We start from the raw sequence: 23,691 nt of genomic DNA on the forward strand, positions 1-23,691 counted from the left end.
CGGAACTTTGTGAAATTGACGTGCTCTGACAATTAATATTCTGATGATTAAATCCCGATGTTGCTTTGCAGGAATGGTATTGTTAAAAAAATTATGTTTTACTTTATCATGCATTTAAATCTTTTGTTGTTGTTTACATTCACTCAGAGGTTATTTGTGAAATGCAAATCCCTTTTCTTTCTTTTCAGAACCGTCACATTGAAGGAGTTGGGGGGAGGATTGTATGTTTTTCTTACTGGGAGCCGTTACGTTTGTTGAACTAAAATTGGAATTATATTCAACTGAGCTCCAACAAAATGTAATTGTCATGTTTGCATGTCTTATTTGTTTATTGGAAAGGTTGTACTGTGACGTTCTCTTCTTTCAAGAATAATGTAATAAAATGGTCTTAAACTTTGTGTATTCTGTCTCCCTGAGGTTTTTACTAGGGAATTCTCCTGACAACTTTGTAGATGAATATCAACTATAACATAAAGGGCTGCCTGACTCATTTGCTGGATCAAGAGTTCCTCAGTCTACAAGATGGGGTTGCCAGGTTCTTTGTCTCAAGCCTTGCCTGCCAGGTCACCAGCTTTGGCATCAGCCAGTTTGAGTCCCTACTGCCAGCGAGTGCCGACCCTACGTCCGACCCTACGTCCGACCCTACGTCCGACCCTACGTCCGACCCTACGTCCGACCCTACGTCCGACCCTACGTCCGACCCTACGTCCGACCCTACGTCCGACCCTACGTCTGGAGGCTCTGCAGCTCCTCATCCGGCTCAGCAGTGAATGAAAAAGCAAAGGAAAAAAGTGCAACATGTGATTTTAACAAAATATTCATTCTTAATGAGAGAATTTGCTCTTTCAATAAAGTCAGTTGAAAAAAGGTGGGATTTCCATTTTGTATTTAAATCTTTTTTTATATTAAATATTACGACAAGGTTTGTTCATGAATTAAATGAATAAAAAAAAAACATTTAACCAACACCTGGGATATGAAATAATGCTAAATTGATTCCATGCTATTCCAAATAACATAACAAAAGTCAGGTTTTATTTAGTCATTTTTTGTTTAATTTCAAACACAAAAGGGAAAAAACATAGATTGTAGTAGAAAAGCTAACGTGTGAAAAGGAGTCGGGGTACGCTTAATAAATCCTCGCCCCTCTCCAGTCAATCTATTTGCACCGTGTGTATTTTTTATTTATTTTTTTATTTAAACTGCAGCAGCCAGATAAACTTCTAAATCAACTGGTGGGCGAGTTGGAAGCTCACACAGACAGCCTGAAGAGGGCAGCAACGCCATGCGCCGTTGTTTACTCTCATCAAGCGAAGAAGAGGGTCGACTTCCGGGTTTTCCGGCAAATCAAACTAGAAATAAAGAATTACGGTCGTATTTTATTTCCCGATTTTTGTTTAAGAAACGCATATTGGGAAACGGGAAACCGTCCGATTTCCATTTTTCGATTTTCAATTGTAAAACGAAAAACGGGAGACGAGCTGTCTCCCGTTTTTCGTTTCCCGATATCAAATCGAAAAACAAAAATCGGATGGTTTCCGGTTTTTCGTTCTCCGACATCAAAACGAAAATCGAATGGCCGGAAGGTACACGGACCCTCCTCGTCGCTGGATTCCTGTCTGCCTCCTGCCTGGAACTATGATCCCCTCTACTCTTCCCACTCTTCAGCCGATTCTCCCCACTCCTGTGCCAGACTCCTCCGCCCGTCCTCTTTGGCTGCGATCGTTGGTACCTTGTGTTTTACGCAGTTAGTTTAGCCCCCCCGAGTCTGCTTCGTTGTATTTACCTTTTCTAGTCACTTTTCCGTCAGGAGTTTCCTGATCGTTTTCTGTTTAATTCTTAGTGTTAGTTTTTGCCTTAGTGGCTTAGTCTCCTGTAGTTGGTCCACCATCCCGCTAGGGGCTCTGGTAGTTTTTGTTGACTCCAGTTTGTTTGTTCAAATAAATCAGTGAACTGAATTTTGTGTCTCCTGTTTTGCTGTCTGCGCTTGAGCCTCAGTTCCGTCTCATGACATTAATGTTATACTTTGTTTTTTCACAACTTAATTTAGTGAAAAATGGCTTTCTTTGGTGATAAAGGTTACAGATCTCAGATCCAGCAGCAGACACTAGTGGATGTTTGGGAAGTTAATTTAACACAAATGTATTTACAACCCCGTTAGAAGGCTTTTCCCCATGTTAGATAAGATGCAGTTTTATGTTTATATTATATGTATATGTATATTGTATATTATATATAAGATGCAGTTTTAATTCATATCCTGAAGTTTTTGTTTCAGAAATTGACTCCCAAATACAATATTTACAAGAGTATCTAATACTAACAGGCGTGGTACTATATTCTACATCTTCGAGATGAAGCCGTGAAACGTTTTCTTCCTGTAAAACGTGGTTTGATTGCCTGAGCGCTCTCGCAGCCTGAGGATGCTACTGCGCATGCTCAGTCCTGGCACCGTGACACAGTGAGAGCTCGCTCTGCTGGACAGAGATGGAACTTCAATGTGTTTAACACGGTGGTGATCTGAGACTTTAAACCCTGTTAAGATAAAGAGAAGATTCGTAAAGGAGGGTCTGAAGTAGGTAAAAATAAACTTATTTCACCATATCAATGTAACACCCGTCTCTATTCCCTCTGATCATGTGTCTTGGACCCACATTGGCGGCAGCATTCCCCGTCAGGTGATGGTGGTATAGTGGTAAGCATAGCTGCCTTCCAGGTGGTTGGCCCAACGAGGTTCCTGGTCATCCCAAATCTTTGTAAAGTGTAAAAATATTTTTAATTTGAACATGTTTACTTTAAATAAACTGAAACACGTTGATATGAGAAAACCCTGGTCTGTGATTACAATGGAGTATCTCAGTTATCTGAACTTTCACTTCTGGTGCTTTAATGTTCATTTCTGCACTTCTCACATCCTGATCCAAACCTGTGCTTCGCAAACTTTCATTGTTATATAATAATATGTTATATATAATAATAATAATAATAATAATAACAATAACAATATAATATAAACATAATAATACAGCGATGCCAAACACTTTTAATTAGTACGGAAGAGTTTTAGGGCCACTGAAGAAAAACAAAATTTGGAGGCTGAAAAAAAAAAAAAGAAGCTTCATGTTCTTCAGAAAAAGTAAAAAATCAAAGTCGAGATTTTAGTTTTTCACGGAGAGTTTATGTTTATGTTGTTTATGAGCTAAATTCTGTCCTGAAGCATCTTTTCATCACTTCATTAAACCGCCTGATGTCCTTCTTGAGGAAGCAGTCACACGCGCTGGAATGTGGATGGACGGACTTTTATTTCCAGCGTGAAAAAATAAATCTCGACTTTGATTTTTGACTTTTTCTGAAGCGCATGAAGGGTTTTTTGTTTTTTTTAGCCTCCGAATTTTTTTTTTCTGCAGTGGCCCTAAAACTCTTCAGTAAATTAGTCATTTCCATGTGACTACTTTTTCAGTTACGAGTAATCGAACGCGTTGCTATTTCTAAACCAGTAGCCAGATTAAAGTTACTTCTCCAAGTCACTGTGCGTTACTATTGTGGTGTCCTGCAGGACCAGTTTCATGTCTGTAAAGCCGCTTCTTTATTAAACTGAACCAGCCGCTCCTCACGCACGCAGTCTGCACTATGGTCTGCACTATGGTCTGCACGTTCACCTGACCCGCCCCCTTCTCCACACTCAGTAACATTACCCACTAACAGCAGGGGAACATGATAACTTTATGCATTGCAGGCCAGTCACAAAGTACTGTAAGTATTTACAGTTCAGTTGTTAAAGTCTTCCCTACATACATAACATGTTGGTCCTGAACATCAGCTGCTATTACAAGTTAGTGGTTCCAAATTCTTTAACAACACACCTCTTAATGTTTGACATCAATAAAGACTTCACAGCCACGTATGAACACATGAGGAAGAACTGAGGAAACATGCAGAGAGGCTGGATCGGACAGCCTCTGCTGGGACACATGATTCTACTGTCCACACCGTCCACATGATTCTACTGTCCACACCGTCCACATGATTCTACTGTCCACACCGTCCACACGATTCTACTGTCCACACCGTCCACACGATTCTACTGTCCACACCGTCCACATGATTCTACTGTCCACACCGTCCACATGATTCTACTGTCCACACCGTCCACACGATTCTACTGTCCACACCGTCCACATGATTCTACTGTCCACACCGTCCACATGATTCTACTGTACACACCGTCCACATGATTCTACTGTACACACCGTCCACATGATTCTACTGTACACACCGTCCACACGATTCTACTGTCCACACCGTCCACATGATTCTACTGTCCACACCGTCCACATGATTCTACTGTACACACCGTCCACATGATTCTACTGTCCACACCGTCCAGATGATTACACTGACGATGAACCCTAAACCCTGCAGGCTGAACCTGGACACAATAAATATCTAAAAAATACTGATATACACAATTCAGATAAATAAGTTAAATTCTGTAAAAAATGGAATAAATACAAGCCTCACAATAAATATTCAAAAAGTACTGATATACACTCATTATTAATCCAATAAGTTCACATGCAAACTGCTGGTGTCCAAGCCACGTTTACGCATACACTGGTATTTACAAAGTGGTGCTATTTCTCTGCATTTGGGCCTTGTATTTACACATAAATGAAGCTCTGAGTCTCCACAAACCAGGATTTCTGAAAACTCCGGCCACAGTGGAGATTTGAAAAAACTCTGTGTCTCTGTTCTTGGATCTCTGGGGCACAGGAACCCAGGAGAGGGGAGGGATGGAGGCTGAGTCTCTGTTAGTGGATCTCTGGGGCACAGGAACCCAGGAGAGGGGAGGGATGGAGGCTGAGTCTCTGTTAGTGGATCTCTGGGGCACAGGAACCCAGGAGAGGGGAGGGATGGAGGCTGAGTCTCTGTTCGTGCCAGTGTCTTTGGTGGTTATCGTCATGCTCCTGTTTGAGTGTGTTATCGCGAGGGCGTATGTTGGCGCCAGTGACGTGTGGTGAGGTTCATGGCTGGTGAGGCACTGACTTCATCACAGGATCTTATTCACCATTTGATTGGCAGCAGTTAACGGGTTCTGTTTAAAAGCTCATCCCAGCATTCTTTACACATACAAACTGGAGCACACAAAAAAGCACATTTAATAAAACAAAACGTTATTATGGTCTTACCTTTACTTACAAATGAAGTCGAGAGGAAAATAATAAACGATCGCTGCCGCTGCACTTGACTTGCTAACTGTCGCTTGTTGTCACTTATTCTGCAGCCGAGGAGTCGCAAGAAGGATCCCTGGGATCACTAGCGCCCTCTACCATGAGGCAGGAGAACGGCGTGCCTCACCCCGTGCGTCTTCGCAGCCGTTTTATGATTGCTCAGCACAAGAAACACGTTACACACATACAGTTGTTGACAAAACACACTGTACATTATATACCTCAGTTAACTAAACTATGGAAATGTATAATATAATTCATATAGCAAAAGTGTTTGAACATTTTAACAGCGACATACAGAGAGATAGCAATACGGTCTCACTGCACAGCAGGCCAGCAGTTAGCCCAGTCATTACGCAATCCATGGTGAGGCTCAGCTGGCTGCCGCCTCACCGCAAGTCTCTTCCCAGTGTTTGAACGGTAAATGTGAAAATTCAGCGATTTTGAATGAAAATAATCTAAAACTGGTGAAGTTAAATGGAAAATAACTTTATAGTATAATAACTGGATACATATAACAATTTAATTAATTTTTTTTCTTTTTACATTTTTTTTCTTTCCATGATGGCAGGTGAGGCACTGCCTCCCCTGACTGCACGTCACTGGTGTAGAGACTGAAGGTGTCTGGTGGAGCTTCAGGAGGGTGTAGAGGCTGAAGGTGTCTGGTGGAGCTTCAGGAGGGTGTAGAGGCTGAAGGTGTCTGGTGGAGCTTCAGGAGGGTGTAGAGGCTGAAGGTGTCTGGTGGAGCTTCAGGAGGGTGTAGAGGCTGAAGGTGTCTGGTGGAGCTTCGTCTGATGTCCTTTGTTTACCCTCCTAATGCTGTAAAGACATGTGATGGGGGACAGAGACATTCAGTCTGTCCCTCATGTCTCCAGCAGGTGAAACAATAAACTGAGTTTCCAAGACTGAAGATAAATATTGTGGCGACATGAATGAGAAGGAAAGTTCAGATCTAATGTAGAGAAGTGGGACTGTTTTCATTATATCACCAAATATATACACAATATTATAATATTGGACGTAGCGACAAAGGTAGAATTCTTATGAAAAACATCTATCTATCTATCTATCTATCTATCTATCTATCTATCTATCTATCTATCTATCTATCTATCTATATATCCGTCCGTCCGTCCGTCCGTCTATCTACCTATCTATCTGTCTATCTGTCCATCCAGCCATCCCGTATTGTAGTTTGTCCATGTAGAGTTGCCGTAGTTCATACAAGCCCCGCCCCGGACAGACGTGTACCCACACCAGCAAATCGAAAAACACAAATGGACTGGCCGTAAGGTGTAAGGTACACGGAGTGATTTATTCCAGCGCTCTGAAACCTTCCTGACCTCAAGTTTCCACCACTTTCCACCAAATAAAATGTGTCTGGGGGGATCTAACAAAATAAAAGCTCTACATATAAAAAATAATTTGCATTAATGAAGAGTCAAAGGAACCATTTAATTAGATTCTCTCACTTTTATCTGTTGATGCAATTTTATTTATTTATTTTTAAATGTTTTTTCCCTTTTTATCATTTTCTACATCGTCACTAAATAGCTAAAGATGCTAAAGAGGCTAAATAGCTAAAGAGGCTAAATAGCTAAAGATGCTAAAGAGGCTAAATAGCTAAAGATGCTAAAGAGGCTAAAGTGGCTAAATAGCTAAAGATGCTAAATAGCTAAAGAGGCTAAATAGCTAAAGAGGCTAAAGATGCTAAAGATGCTAAAGATGCTAAAAAGAGGCTAAAGTGGCTAAATAGCTAAAGATGCTAAATAGCTAAAGAGGCTAAATAGCAAAAGATGCTAAAGAGGCTAAATAGCTACAGATGCTAAAGAGGCTAAATAGCTAAAGATGCTAAAGAGGCTAAATAGCTACAGATGCTAACGTAGCGGTTTGTCGCGGCGCTTCGTTCCCCAGCGGCTCCAGGAGCTTCTCTTTCTTTATTGTTCCTCCTTTTTTCCTTTGGTTATTTTTTTCTCTCCTTTTTGTTTTGTTTTTTCCCTTTTCTCTCTTTTCCTTTGTATCAACTTTAAAATCTTTTTTCTGCTGGAATGGACCGTGTTCATTACTTTATAAAGTTTTAATATATTGATTGTATTACCAGGTAGAGCTTTAGCGATCACGCTGCCACGCTGCCACTGACTCTCAGCAGTTGTTGTGTTTTTAAGATGTTTTTTCTCTCATCTGTTTTTATCTGTTTTTACTGTGAAGCACTTTGTGACTCCATGTCTGTGAAAAGCGCTTTAGAAATATAATTTACTTGTTTACTTTACTTTAATATATAAATTTTATTACTTTATAACGTTTAAATATATTTATTTTATAACTCGGTAAAGCTTTAATGTATTTATTCTGTCTCTATAAATACATTCCCCTTGTTTGACGCTAGATGGCAGTGAAGACTGTAGATTTAAGTTTGTGAATAAAGCTCATTTCTTCTTATTGAACTTACAACTTCTTCCTTTATAGAAATGTGATCCGGGCTGAACTGTTTGTATTTCCGCTTTAATTCAACATGTTTCCTCCAGACTGCAGAGGAAACCTTTAACAGACACAGCAGCTCCACCTTTTCCTTCTCAGAAACACTTTTCTTCTATCGAAGCTGAATGAAATGTTGAACTTTGAAGCTGCAGAGTTCAAACTTTGTTCTTGTTTTTCTTTACAAGTTGATTTCGGTGTCGTGTGTAATTCCATTCACTGATTTGTGGTTTAGTATCGGATCAGAGCAGCTTTGACAGATGAAACCTTCCTCCTCCTCCTCCTCCTCCTCCTCCTCCTCCTCCTCCTCCTCCTCCTCCTCCTCCTCCTTCTCCTTCTCCTCCTCCTCCTCACAGAGGCATCTCTCTCTCTCTCTCTCTCTCTCTCTCTCTCTCTCTCTCTCTCTCTCTCTCTCTCTCTCTCTCTCTCTCTCTCTCTCTCTCTCTCCTCCCTCCCTCTCGGCTGCATCACCTCGAACACGGAGCGTAAAAAACTTTCCAGCTTGAAGTTTCTTCTTTCTACCGAAGACCCGCCGACTCATAAGTTTGGGATTTAGTTTCCGGTGGCTTCTTTCTCTCCTCCGGGTGTTTCGGTGTTTCCTCTCCGGCGATGTCTCCGGACCAGAGCCTCTCCGGGACGCACCAGAACCGGACTGGTGCGCCGCTGTCACGCGACCCAAGAGCCACTGAACGTGAACTCTGAGATCTGCGACGAATCGGAAATTAAAGTTTGCGCACTTTGAGTCGGAGCAGATGGATGGACTGTTCTTCTGGGTGTAGACGAGTCAGGATGCTGCCTCCACCCGTGAGGCTGCTGTGTCTGTGGCTGTGCAGCGAAGCTGTCGCCGCTCAGCTCCTCTGGCCCGGAACAAAAGCGACTTTCACTCCTCATTACGAGTCCGCCGCCGCCGCCGCCGCTCAAGGGAATGCGCAGAGCCGGGGGTGGCGCACTGTCAGCGGGGAGGACAATGGAGAGACGCGCGGTGCGAGTGCCCGGGCCTCGTGGGTCGGTACCGTGAGTCCGAACTCCCGGTTCGTGCGTAAAAGTAGCGCGCGTCCTGAGTCTGTACGCATTCGACAGGGAGGGAAGGGAGACGCGTTACGCACGGGAAAGACCGATACGGAGAGGCCGAGCGGAGGTGGGTGCAGCCTGGACGAGCTGCTCCGACAGTCTCCGCACGGCACCACCTGCAGACGCACGCGGCGCCTCGAGCGGCGCAGCAGGACAAGGCGCAGCGGGCCGACGGGAACCGGGAGTGCGAGCGATGCTGTGCCAGTGGCCATGGCGCAGGAACAAGAGGCTGAACCGCCGTTCGGGCTCAACAGCAGCGACTACGAGGAGGAGGAGTACTCCCTGCCGGACCTCCCGGACAGCACTCCGCCGGAGCGGCCCAGACGCAAGCAGCTGCGCAACCCGTTCTACCCGCTCACCGCCGAGTCGTACGGCGCGTATGCGGTCGTGGTGACCGCTGCCTTCATCTTCAGCGCGGGCGTGATCGGGAACGTGTCGGTCATGTGCATCGTGTGCCACAACTACTACATGAGGAGCATCTCCAACTCGCTGCTGGCCAACCTGGCGCTCTGGGACTTCATCATCATCTTCTTCTGCCTGCCGCTCGTCGTCTTCCACGAGCTCACCAGGACCTGGCTGCTGGGGGAGTTCTCGTGCAGGATCATCCCCTACCTGGAGGTGAGTTCATGTCACGTGACAGCAGGTGGAGATGGTGCGCGCCTCCATAACTGTCCAATACATGGAAGTTTAGTTCCACCAGTAAGTGACACGGATCCGTTCCTCTGCCCTCGATAGTTACTCAGTACTCTGCTTCAGAAAGTGAAGAATTTCAAACACAGATGGAGGCTAAATGTCCAGCATTTGAGCCCGGAGGGGATTTCACCTTGTCATGAGCCAGGCATCTTTAGAGAATTTACGGTTGAGAGTTAAACTCCCCTCGTTAGAAAATGAAGACTGCAATTCCCTGATGGGAAAATAATCCAAACTGCTGGATCACACTTGGATTATTTTTTTTTCAAACATCCAAAAATATTTGGTGCAAAGAAGCCAAATGATGTAAAAAAACAAAACCAAAACCACAAAAACTAGAGGAAAAGAACTGATCTTCTTTTAGCAAAGTTATTCAACTGGTCACCTGGTCAGGTGTTTCTAACACATGTGGATGGATGGATGGATGGATGGATGGATGGATGGATGGATGGATGGATGGATGGATGGATGGATGGATGGATGATGAACGATGAATGATAGACGATGGATGGATGAGGGATGGATGGATGATGAACGATGAATGATAGATGATGGATGGATGGATGGATGGATGATGAACGATGAATGATAGACGATGGATGGATGAGGGATGGATGGATGATGAACGATGAATGATAGATGATGGATGGATGGATGGATGGATGGATGGATGATGAACGATGAATGATAGATGATGAATAATGGATGGATGAGGGATGATGGAGGGAAGGATGGATGGACGGATGATGGATGGATGGAGGGAAGGATAGATGAAAGGATGGATGGATGGATGATAGATGATGAATGATGAATGATGGATGATGGATTAATGGATGGATGATGGATGGATTAATAGAAGTTATGAGAACAGGTGAAAACATGAAACCAGCCTCTTCTTCAGGTTTTCCGTCTCCGTTGGCAGAATAATTTATTACGATATTTCCTGAAATATTTCCTTCATCGGGTCTCAAATAAGAATAAGTTCAGATAAGAAACATTTGTCTTAAATTAAAAATCACAATCTGGACAAAAGAAACAGAATCAGTTCAACAAAAGCGTAAATAGTGGATCTGCTTCCTGTTTGACCTGGTCTGGATAATCCACCAATCACAGCGCAGCTGCTTTCTACTAATCTCTTCATTAATCCCACCAGGTGGCGCCTGAAGCGACTCCGAGCAGATTAATGTCACATCAGCAACATTAAACCTGGATTACATCTGTTTACACCACGGAGTGGTTCCTGGACCAGGGTCTAGAACCTCCAGAACTTCCTGGGTTAGCTCCAGACCAGGGTCCAGAACCTCCTGGGTTAGCTCCAGACCAGGGTCCAGAACCTCCTGGGTTAGCTCCAGACTAGGGTCTAGAACCTCCAGAACTTCCTGGGTTAGCTCCAGACCAGGGTCTAGAACCTCCTGGGTTAGCTCCAGACTAGGGTCTAGAACCTCCAGAACTTCCTGGGTTAGCTCCAGATCAGGATCTAGAACCTCCAGAACTTCCTGGGTTAGCTCCAGACCAGGGTCCAGAACCTCCAGATCCTCCTGGGTTAGCTCCAGACCAGGGTCTAGAACCTCCAGAACTACCTGGATTAGATCCTGGACCTCCCGGGTCAGGTTCAGGTGGCGCTCCACCTGGTTCATAACCAGGCTTTTCCAGGTTTCTATGATATTAATTTTGGCTTCACATTTGGACACTGAAGCCACTTCCTGTGTTCACACCAGACACTGAAGCCACTTCCTGTGTTCACACCAGACGATGAAGCCACTTCCTGTGTTCACACCAGACGATGAAGCCACTTCCTGTGTTCACACCAGACACTGAAGCCACTTCCTGTGTTCACACCAGACGATGAAGCCACTTCCTGTGTTCACACCAGACGATGAAGCCACTTCCTGTGTTCACATCAGACATTGAAGCCACTTCCTGTGTGTTCACACCAGACGATGAAGCCACTTCCTGTGTTCACACCAGACGATGAAGCCACTTCCTGTGTTCACATCAGACACTGAAGCCACTTTCCTGTGTTCACACCAGACACTGAAGCCACTTCCTGTGTGAACACCAGATGATGAAGCCACTTCCTGTGTTCACACCAGACGATGAAGCCACTTCCTGTATGTTCACACCAGACACTGAAGCCACTTCCTGTGTTCACACCAGACACTGAAGCCACTTGCTGTGTTCACACCAGACGATGAAGCCACTTCCTGTGTTCACATCAGACACTGAAGCCACTTTCCTGTGTTCACACCAGACGATGAAGCCACTTCCTGTATGTTCACACCAGACACTGAAGCCACTTTCCTGTGTTCACACCAGACGATGAAGCCACTTCCTGTATGTTCACACCAGACGATGAAGCCACTTCCTGTGTGTTCACACCAGACGATGAAGCCACTTCCTGTGTGTTCACACCAGACACTGAAGCCACTTTCCTGTATGTTCACACCAGACGATGAAGCCACTTCCTGTGTGTTCACACCAGACACTGAAGCCACTTTCCTGTATGTTCACACCAGACACTGAAGCCACTTCCTGTGTTCACACAAGACATTGAAGCCACTTCCAGTGTTCACACCAGACATTGACGCCACTTCCTGTGTTCACATCAGACACTGAAGCCACTTCCTGCGTGTTCACACCAGACACTGAAGCCACTTCCTGTGTTGGATTTGATTTGCCCCTCGGCCCTGGTGTTATATTTGTTGTTAATCTTCTTATGGACGCAGCTCTGTGAGCTTTATTCATCCAGCTCACACCAGAGTCACACACTCATGTTCTTTACATGTGTTCACAGTCACATATTGATGTCTAATCTTGTTCTTATTCCTCCCTGGAAAAGGATGATTTCAAATAGTTCTGCGATCTTTTTTAAATCACTGACAGACTCTTCAGCTGCAAGGTTCTTCTGTGACGCCCTCAGGCAGCTCTGGTGTTCAGTCTCACCTCAACATCACACCAAACCACATCTCTGAGGATTAAATAAGACCAGCCTCCTTCAAGATGCTCAGATGTTCTAATCCTGACCTCATACTTCTTGGTATGATTTCACTCATTTTAGGTGGGAATAAATGTGGGAGTGTCCTAATTTATTCCTCACCAGAAATGGCATTTTTTAAATTATTAATTACATTTGACTGAAAGTTTAGAAAATTGTTTTCTTCAGTTTTGTTTATTAATATTATTCAAATTGTTAAGTGCTGTTAAAATTCTAATCCTAATTTTTTCACGACTATGAAAAAACACAAAGAGCTGCAAGATCAGCTTTAACGAGGTAATGGACTACACACACACACACACACACACACACACACACACACACACACACACATTCGCTCAAACCCAAACCTGAGTACAGAACGGTTCTAAGCTACGAACATTCAGTGGAACAAAATACGCCGCTCTACCGACGACGATCTGTCAGATATTTTGCGTCCTGATGCGACTCTGCTCTCGTTCCACCAGGTGGCGTCTCTCGGGGTCACGACCTTCACGCTGTGCGCTCTGTGCATCGACCGTTTCCGGGCGGCCACCAACGTGCAGCTGTACTACGAGATGATCGAGAACTGGGCGTCGACGTCGGCCAAGCTGGCGGTGATCTGGGTGGGGGCGCTGCTGCTGGCGCTGCCCGAGCTGCTGATCCGCCAGCTGGTCACCGAGGACGGCGAGCCGCCCGGCGTGACGCCGTGCGAGCGCTGCGTGATCCGCATCTCCACCGAGCTGCCAGACACGCTCTACGTCCTGGGGCTCACCTACGACAGCGCGCGGCTCTGGTGGTACTTCGGCTGCTACTTCTGCCTGCCGACGCTCTTCACCATCTGCAGCTCGCTCGCCACGGCGCGCCGCATCCGCCGCGCCGAGCGCGCCTGCGTCCGCGGCACCATGAAGCAGATCCAGCTGGAGAGCCAGATGAACTGCGCCGTGGTGGCGCTGGCCATCCTCTACGGGTTCTGCATCATCCCGGAGAACATCTGCAACATCATCGGCACGTACATGGCGGCCGGCGTTCCCCGCAGGACACTGGACGTCCTGCAGGTGGCGAGCCAGCTGCTGCTCTTCTGTAAGTCGGCGGCGACGCCGGCGCTGCTGTTCTGCCTGTGCCGGCCGTTCACCAGAGCCTTCCTGGACTGTTGCTGCTGCTGCTGCAACGAGTGCGGCCCGCCGCGCTCGCCCGCCGCCGACCCGGACGAGGGCGCCGCCGACCTGGAGCTGTCTGCCTTCAGCACCGCGCGCAGGGAGCCGTCCATCTCCCCCGCCTACACCGCCGTGGGGACTCACTGCTGAGGTCAAAGGCCAGCGGTTGGCCGAGGAGCCGACCCGTCGCTTCCTGATTGGCTCAGACGTTCGTGTTTACTGACGGACAACGGAGGCGCCGCTCGCCGTCCTTTCACCGTTTACAAATTCTCCTTATCAGTATTAGTTGTTTTGAATTATTTTTAGGTTTTTCAATGAACGCACCAGTACTTTGATGGAATCTGCACTCGGTGGTACTTCCTGGTTGTTTTCACTGTTTCCGAGGAGCCGAGAGCAGAACACGGGCGCTCGTCTCTTTGATCCGGATTCTTACCTCGCAGTCAAACATACTAAAGTTCCGCTCATACAGTTCGTCACTAATTGTTGTTGAACATAAAACAAAGTGTTTCTGCTCCACATATCACAAATTCCGCATTGTGTACTTTGAACTGAAAAGCGGCTGAGTGTTGAGTTGGTAGTTAGCGTTAGCATGCTAAGCTCTCAGAAACATGGAGGGATGAAAGCAGCAGTTTGCTTCCGTCGCATCGTGTTTGGAGCTTCTGCTCATTACAGACGTGATTCATTCACGGAGTTTTAAAGTTCTACTCCAACATGTTTCCGTCCAAAATCACGCGGATGAGAAAACTTGTACTTTTCATTGACTTTAGATCTGATCAACCCCTTCAGCCTCTTCATCTTTGTAACTTTGGTGGTTTTCTCCATCAACTAGCTGCTTTCTGTAGTCAGCAGTGGAGAGCAAGTAAATACCGCGACAGTACCACTGATATCCATCCCATACTGATACTTTTTTATATTCAAGGGTAAAATCTCAAGGGAAAACTCCCAGAAATTACTGTTGAAATTCCCAGAAATTACTGATAAAATTCCTGGGTATTACAGTTAGTGTCTCTAGAAATGACTAGGAAGGCATAATCGAATCTCTAAATCTGGATGGATTTTCATGACCTTGAGGTGTTTTTATGATATTTTCATTGGTTTATTAATTATTTAAATGTAGAACAGAATTTGGGAAAAGTTTGTAGGTAAACAAAATACTTTATCATAATAAAAAGAAAAAAAAACAACTAAATAAACAAAGTGTATGAAACTGTCAGTGCAGAACAAATTAGAACATCATATTATTTCAGTGTGTTCAGGATGGAGCAGCATGCATACGGGACAGAAAGTGAAACTATCGATCTCATTGCACTGGTCTCATTCGATATCGATAGGCAGGTATCAGTATTATCGATATTTGGATCGACCCGCCCAGCTCTAGTAATCAGGTTTAAACAGGATGTTGAGCCCTGGCTGCTGCGAGGCTCCTCTGGAGGTTATGTTGGTGTTTTGTTCTTGGTGTAACTGATTCTGTTGGACTTGACGAATTCATAACAACACCGCGTCTGTTTGCTGACGTGAGTCCGTCCTTTATTTCCTCTCTGCTTGGTCTGTAATGTGACAGAGGTTTTGTTCTTTTTCATTTTCTAGCTACAAGAAAAGCGTCACTTTAATTAAAAACATGTATGAAAATGAGTTTTTGCATTGAGAGAGGCCTCGCTGTGATTTACATAAAGAACCGAACACAAGCAACAGATAGAACCAAGTTCCGTTTGAGAAAAGCAAGAAAAATGGATGAGAAGCGGAAATATCTGTTATTTTCAAGCACAGAGTAGAGAAAAGTCCCCGGCGGCCTTCAGAGGGTCTGTACCCGCACAACATGACTTTTATCAACGATCAATAGACGATATCAGTCCAAACATCGGCACGTCACAAGAACAACAACTTGAACAGAGTTCAGGCTACGCCCTCTCCTCAAGGCCACCCGCTAGTAGCATCACTGTCATTAGCATCACTGCTAGTATCTGCTAGCAGCGCCAGGGCTTGTAGCCTCAGGGCTAGTAGCAGCAGTGCTGGTCGCATCACTGCTCGTGGGACCCCTGCTAGTAGTATCACTGCTATAGCCTCAGTGCTAGTGGCATCAGCGCTAGTAGCATCACTGTCATTAGCATCACTGTCATTAGCATCACTGCTAGTAGCATCACTGCTAGCATCTGCTAGCAGCGCCAGGGCTAGTAGCAGCAGTGCTGGTCGCATCACTGCAAGTAGCGTCACTGTCATTAGCCTCACTGCTCGTGGGACCCCTGCTAGTAGTATCACTGCTATAGCCTCAGTGCTAGTGGCATCAGCGCTAGTAGCATCAGTGTTAGTAGCATCACTACTAGTGGCATCACTGTCATTAGCATCACTGCTAGTAGCATCACTGCTAGCATCAGTGCTAGCAGCGTCAGTGCTAGTAGCAGCAGTGCTGGTAGCATCACTGCTAGCGGCACCAGTGCTAGAAGCATCACTGTGAGTAGCCTCAGTGCTAGTAGCATCACTGCTTTTCAGAGCCAGTGCTAGTAGCAAAACTGCTAGTAGCATCACCAGCGGCGCCAGTGCCAGCGGCCATATCGATCCTGTTGTCCAGCGGCAGACGATGCGGTTGAGCTGAGTTCAGGTCCTGGAAGCGTTGGACCGACAGAGGTAAGAACTCCCTGAGACGACGCGCTGCTCTGGTTCGATCTGTTAGCTGGACGTACGCGTTGTGAAGATTCGCCCCACATGGGACCGATGGAGATAATCCTTGTAAAGTTTGTAGTGATTGAGCAGGAACTTGTAAGTGACGCATGTGAGTGTTGAACCAGATACAGGATCCTCAGTCAATTTGTTCAGTATGAAACTTGTCATATATTCTTCTTTTAAGTTCCCAAATTATACAACAGTTCCACATACAGTGTCTTTATTTGTCTAATTTCAAACTGATGTGAGTTTTAACCATCGGTGAAACTAAACGCTTGCAAGTATTTGTGTTTCTTTGCAGCTGCAGCCAGTGTTGGGAAAGTTCAGTTTCTACATGAACCAGTTCAAAGTTCAGTTCACAAATTTTAAAATGAACTAGTTCAGTTCATAGTTCTAAATTCACAGTTCCAAAAATGAACTAGTTCATAGTTCTTTTTTTTCTCACTATGTTACTGCGAGCTGTTCCCCTCAGAATACTGTCATTTCTCCATTGTTCCCACCCAGTCAGTCCTCACTAGTAGCAGCCCCCCCCCCCCCCCCCCCCCCCCCCCCCCTCTCAGAACCATGAGGACAAACCTGCTGCTTGAATGGACTTTATGAAGGAGGAATTATTAAAACATAAACAAAGGACAGTAGTTCTTACGGTGCAAAGGAAAAAACACCAGGCAGGTTCTACAAACAAATTACAACTTAAAATAGTAAAACCCTCAAGGAATGTTTTAGTTCCTGGAACATACCTTGAAAGTCCAGCCGGGTTCAATGAGCCTCTCAGGTTGGATGTTGAAGTTGTTGAGTTGCTTCTTGAAACCCGGCGAGCAACGTTTATACAAAATACTAAGATGTTTCTACCTGGATCATCACTGACTTTTTCATAAAATTCTTTCAAGTACCAGGATTTCCAGACTATTGAGGGCACCGATATATAAGCCGCACCCACCAAATTTAAAAAGGAAAAAGAAATGATGGAGTTACGTGATGCACCTGAACGCATCACCCGTATCAGCGACTGAAGCTCGTTAACCCATAAAAAGCCGAGTCGTCCTCCGAGTCGTTCAAAGCACGTGAAAAACAAACAAACAAAAGTAGCAGCTTATCGATCGGAAAGTACAGAAATCATACGAAGATGAAGTATTAATAGTGGAGGCAGAGTCTGAGTTAGTGCTGCTCATGGACATAAACACGAGACGCCGCGCAGCCTGTCTCCGCCCACCGCTCCATTACGTCAGAGCGGCCGCCATCTTGTGAGGGGCAAGTCGGGTCAGCCTAAACAAGTCTATGTGACAGCGAAGTGTTTTCTGAAGAAAACCACGCAAATATGCATTTACATGACTGTGAAGAATCATTGCTTTCATTTTTAATTTATTAAATAAAAATGATTTCATTTATCTATTTATTTATTTAATGTAGCATACTAATAAAAAGTATTGAGAGGAAATGGAAGCAGTTTGCAGACGGACATTGGGACGCTGTCCTCTCCTTTTAGAGCAACATGATGGAGCCATGACAACAATATGTAAAGTCTTTATTTACACACAATGTGACATTTATGTACAATGAACATGTACATTAGGGCACAAGTTATAACTGTTTTGTGGAACAAATTAGTTTTTTTTAACATATTTACACACAATAACATTTTTACCTATTATACTATACTTTGGCATTCCTCTCCTCTCTTCTCAGACTCTCCAACTCGGCCATGGCTTCACTGAGTCTGGCTGTCAAAGCATCAGGACATGTGGGCAGTGATAGGAGAGGTCCTAGTGAGGACCAGATGGACCTGTTCAGAGTCCTGTGTTATCACATTAATTCACTGCTTGTGCAACGTGCAATCAGTTGATTTGCTCTCCTAATCAATATATATAATAATACTGTCTGTGTACATGTCAGTATGTCTAACAGGAGTGAGGGGTGACATGTTGCTCAGCGGTTTGAGAACAGCCAGACAGAACTTCCTACTGGGATCAGGCTGCGGTTCTCCTGCTGGAACAGGCGGGGAACAGAACACTGACTGGTTCTGAGACACTCATTTCTTTTGAAATGTAATATTCTACACACTGTAACTAAAATAGCCTCCGTAAGATGAACCCAATAGATGTTGATATTGTTGTTGTTGTTTGAGGGCGAGCTTCAGCCAGGGAATAGAGAGCATTTCCCACGGCTCCAGCTCATCTATGTCCCAAGTTAATGTTATATGAGCTAAACACAACGACAACAACAATAAATACGTTCTTCCTCCCTGTGGAAGGTAATCCCACGCTGTCCATTGTCCTGATTTGGTCTGTTTGTACAACCAAAAGCAGAACAGTGACGCAGCATCGTTGCTGACGTCCTGACAAATTCCCCTCCCAAGATGGCGGACGAACTGACGTATGTTCCTGCCAGTTGCTGAGGCGTCTAGTGTTTATGTCTATGGTGCTGCTGTCTTCCATTTGTTTTTGCCATGATGCTTCGCATTTTGAGACTTTTTTTTGCCAGATTGGCTGTTTTCCTCCTACATGTTAATGCCCGTTTACGGTGTGATTGAGCCGGGTTTTCAACTGGAAGGCTCAGAAATCTGGCAAACCTCTTAAACAACGTTGAACTGAGAGCGCCGTTCACAAACACCAGAATGAACGCCGCTCATAGTAACGTTCATCAAGCAGAAATACAGAACGTTCAGTTCACCTTCACCTAAAATATGAACGAGTTCATGAACGAGCGTTCACTGAACTCGTTCAGGCTCAACACTGGCTGCAACTCTTGAGAGAAGGCCTGGGACGCAGATCTCCTTCACTGGACGATAATCAATAACAAGATCTCCTTCACTGGACGACTAGAGCTACACTCGGTAGAGCGCAGACCTTCACCAACGCCACATTTGTTTGTGGAACCGAGTTAGCATCACTAACATGATAGCCGTTAGCTCATATGGATGCTAACTAGCCTGTCAGGTAGCTACATCACTGTGAAACACTGAGCAGGGAGCGTCTCCATGGCAACAGATGCTGATCTCCTTTGATCTCCTCCATGAGGAGCCTCTCTCATCCACTTTGTACAATGTGTGTGTGTGTGTGTGTGTGTGTGTGTGTGTGTGTGTGTGTGTGTGTGTGTGTGTGTGTGTGTGTGTGTGTGTGTGTGTGTGTGTGTGTGTGTGTGTGTGTGAGCAGCCTGGTAGTGATGATTGAGTTTGAGTGAATGGTTCAAAACCCGCGAGTCACTTTACTGAACAGTGACTCCCGAGTCATCACGTTCATGAACTGGTTCACTGAGTCGTTGTTGCTCCAGCCGTCCAGCTGCAGAGAGGAAAAGAGAAATGTCAATGTGGTGCTGCTGCTCATCTCACTGCAAATATATAAATACATCACATTACTCAGCTTAGTCGCCCTGTGGGGGAAGCAGCTGCGGTGCTACTGCTAATAGCTGCTAAAAGTAGCTCATAGCGACAGTAGCCGCACTCCCTCGGGAGGTGTTCTGGGCATGTCCCTCCGGTAGGAGGCCTCCGGGCAGACCTGGGACACGCTGGAGGGACTATGTCTCTCGGCTGGCCTGGGAACGCCTTGGGGTCCCACCGGAAGAGCTGGAGGACGTGTCTGGGCCGAGGGACATCTGGACATCCCTGCTGAGACTGCTGCCCCCACGACCCGGACTGGATAAGAGGTGGACAATGGATGGATGGATGGATGGATGGATGGATGGATGGATGGATGGATGGATGGATGGATGGATGGATGGATGGATGGATGGATGGATAAAAGTCCAGGAAAAAAGAATAGACATACTTCAAGAAAAAAAAACAAAATTAAAAGAGGCATAAGCAGTCTAATCCAACAAGGCTTCAAACTGGAGCCCATCTTCTGTACAGAAGTGAGTCTTCAGCTGCAGTCGTGCCGTCGGCTGTTCCTTTGAGTTTCCCCGTCTGACTTCCTGTTTCCACTGAGAACGCAGCAGCTTCAGGTTTCCACCAAGAAGTTCTCATTTTTCTTGTAGCCATTAGCAGGAGAAACGTCCGACCGTGGGACAGATCACCCGGGAATTTGTCCAGTAAAAATGTCAAAGGGTCCCAGAAAGGTTCACTTTAAGTAGCTTTTCTACTCGTCCTTTAACTTCAGTCCAAAAGTCTTGTACCGTGGGACAGTCCCAAAATCTGTGTGTTTGTTCAGCCACAAGTCCACAGTTTTTCCAGCACTTAGTTCTGCTCCGGCTCCCACAATGTAGAGACTTTTGTGGAGTCCTGAAGAGTGGGAGTTTAGTCTTCCAGTCAAACTCCTTCCTTTCCTCATTAAGCTCCGCCCCCTTATGACCACCAGAGCCAACGTTTCCCCAGGTATCATCCTCCAATGTCACACTCACTTCCATTTCCCACTGCTGTTTGGTATGTTGTGTATTCTCCGACACATCCATCAACAGTTTGCGATAAATTAAAGACACTTGTCTTTTCATTACACCGTTGTTTTCAATCAAAAAACTGCATGTCATGGTACTTTTCCTGCGGCGCAGTGGTCGGTGTTCTCGCCTGACAGCAGAAGGTCAACGGGTTGTATGTTCTCTTCCAGGTACTACTTCCTCCCACAGTCCAAAGTCCTGTGTGTGTTTCTGAACTTATATAAAGCATATATAATAAGCATACTCTCCCTGTAGATTACACACTTTAATGCCGAAAACCTACATATAATGTTATACATTAATGCATGAAGTCTTTAAAACAGACTTATTTTTTTAAAAACTACAAAGCTTAGACGAAACGTGAAAAATGTGATTAGTCGGCACTTTCCTTATGAACCACATACCTGGTTTTTACTTGTTTCTCACTTTGTTCTTTTAACTCTGCTCTGTGAAAAGAATGTTAAGTGGTCACTTTCAATAGTAAATCATTGTTTGACACTTATGAGCAAAATACTTATAAATTAAAGATTTATTATTTGTTTTTTCTATTTCTTTTCCACTTGAGGTGACGCTGACTGGTGTGGTCAGAGCTGTGGAGCACCTCGGAGCGTCGTCGTTGTGGTCGCTGTTGTTAACGTTGTTGTTGTGGTCGTTGTCGTTCTGTAACAGGCGTCTTCCTGGACGTCCGTCATGTTGCTGACGAACACAAACAGGGTTTATTTTGCTGAAACATGCTGCCAGTCGGAGGATGAAGAGCAGACTCGTCATTGCTGACCTTGCAGAGGACACAGCCTCCATTGTTTGTACCGTTCAGAATAACGTGTCCTGATACACTCACTGTTACAGTTACTGAGACGGCAGACTGAACAGGAAACAGTCGACTGGACAGGAAACAGTCGACTCAGCATTAATTTAAACGATGAGATTTCAGCTTAAGACTTCAAACTGCCACGTCACACTTCTCTCTCTCTCTCCATCGTGTTCGTCATCGCCGCTGCCCGGCCAGCGGAGGACACAGCGGCGCCATTGTCCTCACCCTGCGTTGTCATGACAACCGGGAGTCTGGCCCTCAGCTGGCCGAGACAGCAGAGCGCGGAGACAATCTGTCACTGATGTTTCTGGTCTGAACTGGTGCCGACTGACGCTCGTCTGAAACAAGTTAATACATGTTTGTGGTGGAAGTGTTTTCCACTGAACGGAACGGAATGAAAAACTGGTTCTAACATGTGAAATCAAACCTTCGTAAACAGATTGAAAAGAGGCTCTCTGGTGTCACCTGATGGTAACACCTGCTGGTAACACCTGATGGTAACACCTGCTGGTAACACCTGATGGTAACACCTGATGGTAACACTTACTGGTAACACCTGATGGTAACACTTACTGGTAACACCTGATGGTAACACCTGATGGTAACACTTACTGGTAACACCTGCTGGTAACACCTGCTGGTAACACCTGCTGGTAACACTTACTGGTAACACCTGCTGGTAACACCTGCTGGTAACACCTGATGGTAACACTTACTGGTAACACCTGATGGTAACACCTGATGGTAACACTTACTGGTAACACCTGCTGGTAACACCTGATGGTAACACCTGCTGGTAACACCTGCTGGTAACACCTGCTGGTAACACCTGATGGTAACACTTACTGGTAACACCTGATGGTAACACCTGATGGTAACACTTACTGGTAACACCTGCTGGTAACACCTGCTGGTAACACCTGCTGGTAACACTTACTGGTAACACCTGCTGGTAACACCTGCTGGTAACACCTGATGGTAACACTTTCTGGTAACACCTGATGGTAACACCTGATGGTAACACTTACTGGTAACACCTGCTGGTAACACCTGATGGTAACACCTGCTGGTAACACCTGCTGGTAACACCTGCTGGTAACACCTGATGGTAACACTTACTGGTAACACCTGCTGGTAACACATGATGGTAACACCTGATGGTAACACTTACTGGTAACACCTGCTGGTAACACCTGATGGTAACACTTACTGGTAACACCTGCTGGTAACACATGATGGTAACACCTGATGGTAACACCTGATGGTAACACCTGATGGTAACACCTGATGGTAACACTTACTGGTAACACCTACTGGTAACACCTGCTGGTAACACCTGATGGTGTCACCTGCTGGAAACACCTGCTGGTAACACCTGATGGTAACACCTGCTGGCAACACATGATGGTAACACCTGATAACGCCTCAAAGCATTGTGGCAGCTGTGCCACAACGCAATAATGTGTGATAACCACAAAAATGGAAAAACCAATGGTTAAGCGGCTTGCTCCCTGTCTGAGGTGTTTCCAGCGGACCAAGCTTCGCTGAGCAGAGAATACGAGGAAGCTTCATCTCAGCTGCACGACTCAGTACAGATCACACCATGAGGAAACTCCTGTGACTGCTGGTGTTCAGCCAAGCCGCCATATTGGATGAGGACAAGTTTGTCCTGAGTGCATTCACTCTTATCAACAACATGTCTGCTGTTTGTCGTGAACTAATCTCCATGAGCATGGATTGAAAATGTAGTTCATTAAAATGACCTTAACTCATTTGTCAATACCAGTGAACGGACATGAATTAAAGCAGGTCCTCATCCAAGATGGCCGCTTCAGTGATATTTCAGCTCTGATGAGTTGTTTGACTCACCGCTGATCCCTAAGAACCTCCACCTCCGTCCAGTGGCTCGATAATTCTATAATTCTCTAGCTGGCTTTAGGTGGCAACTGGAAGTAAAACAGGATGTGAAGCAGTACGGAAAACTTGCAAGAGAAGCTATATATATATACATATAAATAGGTTCGATTCCCCGCCTGTCCACATGTTGTGTCCTTGAGCAAGACACAACCCTGCAGTGTGGCGAGTACAGAGTTGGAGTTAGAAAGTAAAATCCATTTAAAGTTTTATCCTTCATTTTTTTCTTTATCATTTTTGTCAGAAACTGAAAGGAAGAAAATTATGTTTGTCAAAATAAGTCATTAACTTAACTTTTGCTGCTGAACTGCCCCTATAAGTGATCAATATCAGAGTGAGACGTGT

The 23,691-nt window shown here is 45.3% G+C and overlaps 1 protein-coding gene across 1 annotated transcript; it reads left to right on the top strand.

Annotated features, from left to right (window-relative positions):
- Positions 1–8,157: 8,157 nt before the first annotated feature.
- On the top strand, positions 8,158–15,242 carry LOC308116278 (prosaposin receptor GPR37-like). Its single transcript, XM_080474372.1, has 2 exons — positions 8,158–9,395; positions 12,930–15,242. The coding sequence occupies exons 1-2, from the start codon at positions 8,463–8,465 to the stop codon at positions 13,746–13,748; spliced, it is 1,752 nt and encodes a 583-aa protein (XP_080330498.1). The 5' UTR covers positions 8,158–8,462; the 3' UTR covers positions 13,749–15,242.
- The last annotated feature ends 8,449 nt before the right edge of the window (positions 15,243–23,691 follow it).

This window comes from Lipophrys pholis, assembly GCF_963383615.2.
Source record: "Lipophrys pholis genome assembly, chromosome: 11".
Classification (NCBI taxonomy): domain Eukaryota; kingdom Metazoa; phylum Chordata; class Actinopteri; order Blenniiformes; family Blenniidae; genus Lipophrys; species Lipophrys pholis.

Coding starts and splice junctions, on each gene's coding strand:
- LOC308116278 (XM_080474372.1), top strand. CDS start 8,463: ATGGACTGTTCTTCTGGGTGTAGACGAGTCAGGATGCTGCCTCCACCC. Junction 9,396..12,929: donor GGATCATCCCCTACCTGGAG/GTGAGTTCATGT, acceptor TCGTTCCACCAG/GTGGCGTCTCTCGGGGTCAC.